The sequence below is a fragment of the Nothoprocta perdicaria genome, unplaced genomic scaffold (assembly GCF_003342845.1).
Source record: "Nothoprocta perdicaria isolate Ctin4 unplaced genomic scaffold, notPer1 scaffold_73, whole genome shotgun sequence".
NCBI lineage: Eukaryota > Metazoa > Chordata > Aves > Tinamiformes > Tinamidae > Nothoprocta > Nothoprocta perdicaria.
The window spans coordinates 3,452,270-3,462,340 of NW_020456010.1; the positions used below are offsets into that span (position 1 = coordinate 3,452,270).

At 46.3% G+C, this 10,071-nt stretch overlaps 1 protein-coding gene across 1 annotated transcript in view; it reads right to left on the bottom strand.

The window, feature by feature from the left end:
- Positions 1–527: 527 nt before the first annotated feature.
- The window catches only part of LOC112957554 (MAM domain-containing glycosylphosphatidylinositol anchor protein 1-like), a 26,092-nt gene continuing 16,548 nt past the window's right edge, over positions 528–10,071 (bottom strand). The window contains exons 5-7 of the mRNA XM_026051211.1: positions 3,179–3,309; positions 1,855–1,963; positions 528–927 (exon numbers count right to left, since the gene is read on the bottom strand). Of these exons, the coding sequence (XP_025906996.1) occupies positions 836–927; positions 1,855–1,963; positions 3,179–3,309 (332 nt within the window). The 3' untranslated portion in view covers positions 528–835. The remainder of the gene's footprint in view (positions 928–1,854; positions 1,964–3,178; positions 3,310–10,071) is intronic.

Sequence of the window (10,071 nt, forward strand, 5' to 3'; positions counted from 1 at the left end):
CACAGGCTCTCAGCCCAGCAGGAGATGCTGAGAGAGAAGGAGACTTTCAGAAGCCAGTGCTGCTGCTGGGTTCAGTTGGGACTTCTCCACCTCTCAGCATGGTCCATGCAACAGGTGCATTCCTCATCAGTCTTCTTTGGGCTAGAGGGTGGGAAGCACAGAGAGGTGGAGAAGTGAAGGCAGCACTGGCCGGAGGAGATCACCCACGGGGCGGCTAAGCACGCGGGAGGCAGGAAGATGTGACCGTGCAGGAGCGCGCGGGGCACGAGGTGGGCGCTCTGGCCGGCAGCGCGCGGGATGCGAGGCAGGACGCTCCAACGGGAGCGCCGCAGCGAACGTCCGCCCTGCGCAGGGCTCTGCAGCAAGGAGCGCCACTGTTCCGGTAGAAATTTGTGCTTTAATATATTTCTGTTTGTTTGTTTAAAACAAGTCCCCACTTCCCTGAGGAAGCCCTGTCCAACGTTCCCAAGGAAATATGGGGGTGTTTATTCCTCCTTCATTTGCTCTTTACATTTCTTCACTCCTACTTTTGTCTTTCATTCCTTCTTTTCTGTGTGTCTCCTTCCTTCCTTCTGCTCTTTCTTTCTGTCTCTCTCACACACACATGCTTTTTTGTTTTCGTCTTTATTTTTTAATTTTGTTTTAGACATTATTACTTTCTCAAGGAGTCCTCCAGCTCTGAACCAGATCCCTTTCCATGATCATGCCTATCCGTCTTTGGTAACATATGGACACTTTGGTGTGCCAGTGAGGAGGGGAGGAAGAGGAGCAGAGGTGGCTGAATAGGAAAGGAGCAGGAATGTCTTGGTCCAAAGACAGGAGCGCTTGCTTGCCATCATCTGAGCAGCACATAAAGGAAGAAAGTCAATGGGCCACAAAGACAAGGGCTGTGCAGGACTGGGACTCCACTTCCTGGAAGAGCAACCGCTACCAGCCAAAAAGAGAGGGAAAGAGAGGCAGTTACTGAAGGGATAGATCCAGATGTATCAAACAAGTCAATACACATTAGCATCAACTCCTCCCTTCCCACTCCAAACCATGAAACACATTCCAGATCTAACGGAATATCTTTCTGCCATTACTTGGACTTTCTCAAGGCTTTCCCAAACTATTTCTTTTCCAATTCAGGAATAAAAAAGACATAGTTACTTCTGCAAACCAAACCTCTCTTCTTCCTCAGAAGACTGAACTTGAATAAAAATAAAAAATCTGTTGGTATTTTGGCTAGAGTTTGACCAATCTTGGCTAAGAGATACCTTAAAGTTTACTTGGAACTTTAAAAAATTTAGGAAATTTTGACTATTTTGAGGTTTTGTWCCCATTCCTTGGAGGGAAATGGGAAGAAACTCAGCTCTCTGACTCTAGACACCAAGACACAGATTTTCGTTGTTGGAGAAGGATGGACAATGCAGTCAGTCCTTCAGAACCTTAACCTAACTGTTGTCAGTCCTTAATGGAGAAGACCTTAAAGCCTGAAGATCTCTCTCCTTCCATAGCTCTTGTGTCTAGGGTTTCTGGGAAGCAAGATACTACAGAAGCCTTTGACTACCTGTGATGTACATCAGGGATGAGACCTCAGTCCCAAGATATTAATGTAGACTTCAGCAAGGTGACATCTGGCAGCATGGTCCCTAAAGGATCTGGTTATTCCTCTGAACATTTGCTAACTTATAACTACAAAGCACAACTTTAAGGGCCTGGAAGCCCTTCTGCTGACTGAGACGGTCTCAGACCATCTTGCAGGGTCCCTTCCATTCATGAACTTGGTTCAAAATCAGCTCAACATCCATGGCACATGCATTTGTCCGTGCACTCACGCTGACTCTCCTCTCTTTGAGGCAAGCACACTCTCACCCTTATTGGGGCCAAAGGGCTTCCTCGGACAGTCCCCTTTTTTCAGAGTGACGTCATCGATGGCAATGTCCCCCTCATAGCTTGTGCCACGGACACCTTCAAAGATGATCTGCAAGCAGAGCAACAGAGTATGGAGTGAGGTTGAGGCTGCAGAGGAACCTCTCTGTTTGGAAGAACATCCTTACTGCGAGGCCCTGCAGGGATGGGTAGAGGACAGACCAGCTGTCATCAGGTCCCATTAGCCCTCTTTCTTGAAGCCTTAACCATTTCTCAGGAGGGTTCCAGCACTAGTAGCTGATTTTTATGGTAGTTCTTTTCCCAGCCTCCCTCTTTTCTCACAGGGGCAATGCCTCCTCTCACAGACTCCAAAACTCTTTCTTGAAAGAAAGTGAATGCTGCTCATGGCAGTCCCACTATGGTGTTCCCCCACCAAAAAATATTCCTCATTGCTTCAAAGGCTCCTTCTACCCATTGCTTCCCATCAGGAAGCCAAGGAACTTGGTGTAAGCTGGGAAACAACTTAGGTCTTCAGCCTGTGGGTTGAATGGAAGCAGGGGGCGGAGGCAGAGTCTTAACCTCTTCCTAAGATACTCACAAGGCTTCAATATTGAGGTGGCTATCATCAGACTTATTTCCTGCAGTCGCCCTATTCCTAGGCTGATTGCTGGGTCAACTCCCGGCCTCCCAAGTTGTTGTTCAACAACCAAGTAACATGTTGGGCACCAATATCAGCAACAAACCCCCCAGTAACAAAGCAGCAGACTTCCCTGGTAGTCATAAATTACTGTATGAGCAGCAGATGAAGGCTGCCCAATTCATACTCACAGGTGGTCCTACAGCTGTAACCCAGAGAGGTGGTGAGGGTGGGCTGATACAGCACACACTGTAGCATACACCTGCAGCACTCAGAGTCACCTAATGCCAAAAGGCTGGCATGACAGGGCTAACATCCTTTCCCTGAGCTGCTCAGGAGGAAGAGACCTGCTGCACAGACCTGATGCTTAGAACAAGCTCTGCAGCAAGCATTTTCCAGATCAACAAGAATAAGAACATTTATAGTAATAAACCACCACTTGAGCACAAAAGAGTTGGATGGTTTCACAAACAACTGGATTTCATTTTCATGCTTCCAGTAAGTACTTGGTGGTGAATTTTCCAGGAAATCACTCTCTGGTGACTGGGAAGGAGAGCTCCTACATGCCTTCCCTGTGCCTGATCAACCCCTGTGCTACAGATGCAGACCTGTACTGGGAAAACTCTTTCAGGCTGTGGCTCATGTACAGAGCAGGTRACAGAGGACTCCTTGACTGTGAACCTCACTTACCTGGAAGGGCCCTGGAGGGTTGATGGGAACATGTGCTTGTTGCCACATATTCCCCCTGTTCCCACTGAGTGACCAGACCTGCGTGTCGATGGTCCTCTTGTTCCGCACGCGAACCAGGAGATTTAGGGAGCCTGTAAAAGAGAAAAACTGGGCACTGGCATCATAAGGCAGGCAGGTGCACCCATGGCTCTGGGGTCCAGGTTCCAGCCACCAACATCATATTCACATGCCCCAGTGAGACCAAGGGCAGCCTGCAGGGCCCCTGGGCTACAGTATCCTTTGGAAGGAGCCAGCTTTCTCCTGGGTTGACTCAAATGTGGCTTTTGCAATGTTTCATCCATCTGGGCTATCCAAGTGAGGATACAGACCTAGATGAAGACAGAGCAGATGGGATGATGAAGAAGCAGTCTGGAGTATAGTTGGTGTGGTCCAGTGCAAGAAGCAGATGACAAAATGCTGCCTGGAGTTACCTCTGATGATCAGAACTTTAGATCAGAGTAGAATGGCTTTGCCAGGCTGTCCTGAAATCCTCTCAGGACATCAGCTTCCTTTTTGCCAGAGTACGCCCAGCTCCCTCAACCTCTCTTCCCCAGGATTTCACCTAGGCATTAGGTACCATCCTGATAACCCTCCACTGGAGCCTCACCAGATTCCTCGCCCCCAGTTCACCTCAAGCACATGATGTATATAATCTGTAGCCTAATTCCTTTGTTCCATCCCTGGCGCTGGTCATTAGCTGCAGAAACATGACTGTGTCCTCAGTAGCAACTTGCCCTGGATGCAGACCTTGGAGAGACCAACACTTTGTTCCACACTGCCTTTCCCTCCTGGTCCAAACGTTTTCACAGTGACACAACCATTCTGTGAATTAGCACTGTGTTCAAGTTTTTTCAACTAAAACAATTCCAAAAAGGCTTTGAATGCCATTAGGAAAAAAAAAAAAAAAAAAAAAAAAGGCCAACAAATCTCAAAGAATTTTCATTTTTCACTTTGAAAAAAGCGTCACACTCCCACTAACCTCAACCACAAATGAAACTACCTCAATTTGTCTTCAAATAGAACATCTTTTTAGCAACTGACTTTTCCTTCCGAAGTATTTTTTTTTTTTTTTTGCTACCATAACTCTAGTCACACTGCTCCTCATCACTGTTTATGGTCTCCAGACACAGAAGTGCTACAGAGAGCTGAGAGGCAATCGTAACCCTTACTTATATGCCCACAGCCAGACTGTGCTTTGGATACTGTCTTCCAGCCAGGGTCCTGCCCTTCTGAGAGCTGGCAGACATGGGAAGAGACTGAACAGTCCTTTCTTATGTAACTTCCTGTAAGATATCCCGAAAATTTTCCTTAAGGCACACTAGCCTTAAGGTCATCGTAGGAAAGATATGGACCTAGAAGTACTTCTGTTAAGTAGCTGTCTATCAGAAAAGAGAGAGATAAATCATCCAGAGTTCAGAGGTGTATAATAAAGATGATGAAATGTTTAGGACTTACAATAAAAGATTAAGGGAATGAAATATGATATAATTTAGTGAATTGAGGGAAAAAAGGGAAGGAGGGGTATGGTTATTTCCTGAAAACATTTCCAAAAGCATTAGCAATGAGGGAAGAAGTCAGGCTATCTCAAAAATTAGATGAAGGTCTGATTGAGGAGGGAGAGAACGAGACTGTGAGTCCAAAAGGGAAGAAGCGTTTCCCTGATTTGTCTGAACACCACCTGGGATGCACTCAGACTGGGGAAAGAGACAACAGAGTTTACTGCTTATTCCTATCAGCCAAATCTGAATAAGAGGAAAGGGGAAAATATCTTTCTGCTTGGAAACAGTTTTGTCAAATGTCCTTCCCCAGAGGTCCCTCCCCCATCTTCCGACCTTGGACGCACAACATAACCCAAGATGAGGAGCAAGACAGTTTGCTTTTCTCTCTTGAGGTTGGCAGCCACTGCTTGACTCCAGAGCTGTTAAAGCGAGAGGCTGAAAGTGAATGAAGAATTAACACGAAGCTGCCAGCAAGCAATGATTAAAAGAAATCATCTGCTATTCCAGCCTCATTCAGGGACCGCAGCTAGGACTATACAAGAGCCTGGCTGAACAGACAGCGCTATGACAAATCAGGCGGCAAATGAACTTTGGCGCCCTAGGAAAAAAGGGAAGGCAAAATTCAAAGGGACACAGAGAGGCATCTGGAATGCAAATCAGTCCCCTCTACGCACTGTTTGTGAGTGCCTGGCCTCAACCCAAAACAAGCCTGAGACTTCCTGGCTGACACCTCTGTGTCCTTACACCTTTTGGTCCCCAAACCCTCTAATGAAGCTATGCTGCATATGAACAGATGTTCTTCAGATGATTTCCAATTATCAGAAAAGTAGCCTCATCTCCCCGCAATGTGCAATGCCTCACCATTAGTGTCTACATATGGAAAACTGAAGGCCAGGACAGCTGTGAAATGTGCCCCTGACAGCCTTACAAATCAGTCAGAGCTGCAAAGGGAGGACAGACCTGCTGCTCACAGCCCAACCTGCAAATCCTGCTGGCTGACATGGCCTCCCCAAAGCTGGGTAAAACCCACAAATTCTCCCTTTACCAGGGATGCTCTGTCACCAAGAATGTGCTTCTTGGAGACTCCAAGTCCTGGAGCTAAACAGATCTTTGATATAACTGAACAAGGCTCGCGTAAGAGTTAAAGACTGTGCAGGCCTTCTAGTTTGTTCTCTTCTTCCATGTGTTAGTCTGTCACACTATGTCTGTCCAGCTCAAGAAAGTACCAAACACTGGGAGTGTTCTGAGACCTTAGAAAGGGGATGCTGGAGGGTAGGAGTGCCTCAACTCTTCTGCCTTTCCATTAGTGACAAACCAGAGAAAAAACAAAATTGCACATGCTCTCCAACTGTCATACCTTCCTCATGGAGATAAAAAAGATCCATCTGGGCTGTTCTTGGGTGACAGCTGCCATAGCCACTCCTTTAGGTTAGTTTTGTAGTGCAGTCATGCCTAGCTTCCTATATCAGAATCCACATCCAGATGACCATTTCTGTTATCTCCTATAGTCATTCTTCCCTTCCCCATCTCCTCCATCAGATATTTCTGGAGTCTCCTAAGATTACAGTAGTAGTGATGCACACAGAAAGACCGACTATCTATCTAGTGCTAAATCTCTGCAGCTGACCGGAGACAGAAGAACACAATGAAAATCCCAGGACAGCAGAAAGCCTGTTGGTATCTCTCCACAAACAAAGCAGTCTCAACATTTGCCTTGTAATCTCTGTCATTCTTTCTTCCCAATCAAAAGGGAGAATAAAAGTTGGTGTGAGTGATGAGGAATCAATGCAGCGAGCAGGAGCTATGCCTTCGGCTGCCTCCCTTTAAGACCAAAGCTGGCATTTCAGGAGAGCGGTGCTCACACAAAAGAGCACCAGTTGGGCTGCAAAATACAGTAACTCAAGGGATGCCTTTAAATGTTACTTTCTCACAGTGCAAAAAGGTCTTCCCTCAATTTCCATGGGATAGGGACTAGACTGTCATACTGCAAATCCACACTGAACCACAGAGTCGATTCAGAAGCGCTGGCACAGACAGTACCAGGAGGGAGGCACGGACTGTAAGGCCAGGACTTGAGCATGGTTCATGTGGGATGGCAGAGAAAGCAGAGGCTTCCATGGATTTTTTTGGCAGTGCAACTGGAATGGTGAATGCTGAGGTGAGGTATGTGAAGTTTGACACACTGCTCAATAAGTGAAGTGTGCATGGAGGGAGGGAAGAGCAGAGCAGCTAGGAAGTGAAGGGGGGCCTTAGGCTGGGCGATCTCATGAGATCAGCTATCCATGAAAAGCTTTCCCTGCAGCCACACTTCAGGCTTGGCATATGTCTGAAACCAGGCAGGGATATCACCCTGAAGCCTCCACGGAAATTCCTATGGTATTTCAACTGTACGCAACATAGAAAAAAAAAAAAAAAGAAAGAAAAGAGAAAGAAAGATCCAGGGCAGGAGATGTCCAGTGGATTGAAAAAGTCACAGAGTGTGAAGATAACTCAGACCTTATATAGCATGGGAGAGATGCTTGTAAATCAAATGTGAGGCCTAAAACCAGGCAAGGGCCCTTACCTTTCTAACAAGGACTTCGAGCATTTCCTCAAGTGTGGTTTATTGCCACTGATCATAGAGTAAAAATCCAGAGCTTAATACAGGCAAATCCCAAGAGCAAACTAAAGTTCCCAGAAGGAAGCTATTACTCTTTTTAATCCCCAGAACAAACACAGGACTCTCTCTCTCTGCTTTAAATGGGYGTTAATGAAAAGCAATCAGCATCAGATCAGTGTTTTCAGTTATAGTGCTGTGACAGAAAGTTAGTGTTCTGAGAGCTAGGAAAAAAAGAATGGAAAAAAGAATGATAGCATGAATAGAGATAATGCCTGTAGCCTTTTCTGTATCCATTTCCTTTGTGGTTTCAAAGCAAGAAGGTTCAGAGATCTCATACATACAGAGGAAACCAAGTCTCTGACAGGGTTTGAAAAGCTCAGCCACTGCAGGTCTACTTGTGAGACACCACCTTCAGATTTAGAGAGGCATTGAGCACGGTCAGGGCTGAGTCACAGGCCTGCTCGTTGTCTCTCGCAGTTTAATTACAGTGGGGGATCAACAGAATTTCTGCTTCCCATTCCCTGATGTAGTAAGGCCTTCCTGTGGACAAAAACATCAATGTGTTCACATTTAATTGGCAATGTTTCTCCTACAGCAAACCTGTAAAACTTACATCTGGCTACAGGGAATTTTCTTGGATTTTACTGCAAATTTTAAAAAATCAGAGAAACAAACAGATTTCCACTCTGACTCCTAAACCACTATCAAATGAGGATGGGATTGAAGCAATATTCCTTGATACGGCAAAGCCAACTGCACCAGTGGATCTGCGATCCATTACTATCCACCCTACTCAACGTGCATATGAACTCTGGGATAGAGGGAATGGACCAACAGAGAAGCCACAACACAGCACTGTTACAGGGCRAGGTGGGCATGTGGAGACAACCTGAGGGGGATATATTTGCAGGGGAGGGCACCTGGAGACTGCAGGTATTAATTCAGTTGTATGGCCATAAGTGTGTCTTGTGATGAAGAGCATGAGTGCTACTGGGAGGAAGGAAGGCAAACCAGAGCTGCAGCTCCTTCTCTCCAACACATCCACACCCGCCTGTGTGCATGCAGAGCAGATGGTGATATGATAGGAGCAGACTTGCAATGGAGCTGTGCTTGAGCTCCTTTGCTCATTTGATCCATGTTCTAATTAGAGAAAGTGTTGGCATTGAAAGATGAATGATGAGATACATCCATCTTTGATGCTCTTTCTACAGAACACAATCCTGCTACCCTTTTTTCATGCAAAATTCCCCCTGAGGTTGTTTGCAATCTTTAACGGGTTTCCTTGTGCATAGGCAGGAGGCTTAAGGAACTAAAAAAGGAAAATAAAATATCTACACTCTGTAACACCAAACCAATGTTGTGTCAGAAAAGCAAAGGCCTATCTAGTATGCAGCCACAACCCAGCAAAGGGAGAGTATGAAGTCTGGTGCTCCAGGACTGTGGAGCAAGGACAAGGATTGTGATGCTCCAGGAATTTCTCCAACTTCACTTCAAATTCATTATGCTAACTTGTTTAATCAGCTCCCTTTTCCATACTAAACTTTCTGCAGGGGAATGGGGGACAATACGTATAGAATGTCCTTCCCTACAGGCCAGATGAGGCACCTGAGTCCCAGCTCCAATCCCAGCTGTGTTCTCACAAGCCCTGAACACAGCCTTAGATAACAGCTCTGCTCATCCTGCTGCTGTGCTGCATGATGCCTACCCACATCCAACACAAGAGTCTTTAGGGAGATCTAAGGAGCTGGCCTGAAACACCAGGGGGATCAGTAGGGGGCAAGTCCMCCTTGCCTATCCACTACTGAGCCTGAGGCCTCTCTGCCTTCAGTCTGGATGTTCATCCTACTAGATTCCCAGTCCCCAGCTTCTCCATCCCTCTTGGGCCATCCGCAGGCAGAGGGAGACAAGCAGGGAGGCTGGTGCATGCCACTCTCTCTGCTGGCCACTCGCTTATTTACAGCAGAGCAGCATCCTGAGCTGAGTGAGCCCTCACATTGCAGCACTGGTGGTGAGCATGTGTACCCACCAGCAAGGACAACACGGTGCCCCAGCATGGGACAGAGAGCCCCACAGAGGGGTTCAGCCTGCCTTGCTATGAGGCCTCACACAGGGGCATATGCAGCACCTCATCAGAGGGCACTATCTGGGCACAGAGAAGCTCTCTTTGCTCCATGTCCTTTGAGCTATGGTAATTCATGCTAATCCTTCAGCTCCTTAAATATCCTCTCAATAAGCAGTATGTATATTTTTTTCTCTGTCCATACAAACCATCTCTCTACAAAAAGGAATTCTTTCTCATGGGGTTTCTTATTCTTTAAGAAATACCATCAGCCTAGAAAGGCAGACATTTGCATTATAAGCAAAACCATAAATTKATTTGAAATGTTTCCTATTGTTTTACCGTCCAGACTTCCCTTTACAGCAGATATCCCTGTAAAAGAGTAAAGATGTGCATTAGGAACCTTCCTTGCTCTCCAGTCTAAGAGAGAGGTTTAACTGTGGAAAGAAGTTGCCTTTGAGACTTCTCTAGAGATTTAAAACAACTTTTATCATTCCCTATAATTGGGGCTTGTCCCCTTCCTGGAGACCTCTGCCCTCCACAGGCAGGAGGAAGCTGCTAGGGAATTATTTAGTAAAAATACTCAGGGAAAGGAAAGGAAAGGAAAGGAAAGGAAAGGAAAGGAAAGGAAAGGAAAGGGAAAGGGAAAGGGAAAGGGAAAGGGAAAGGGAAAGGGAAAGGGAAAGGGAAAGGGAAA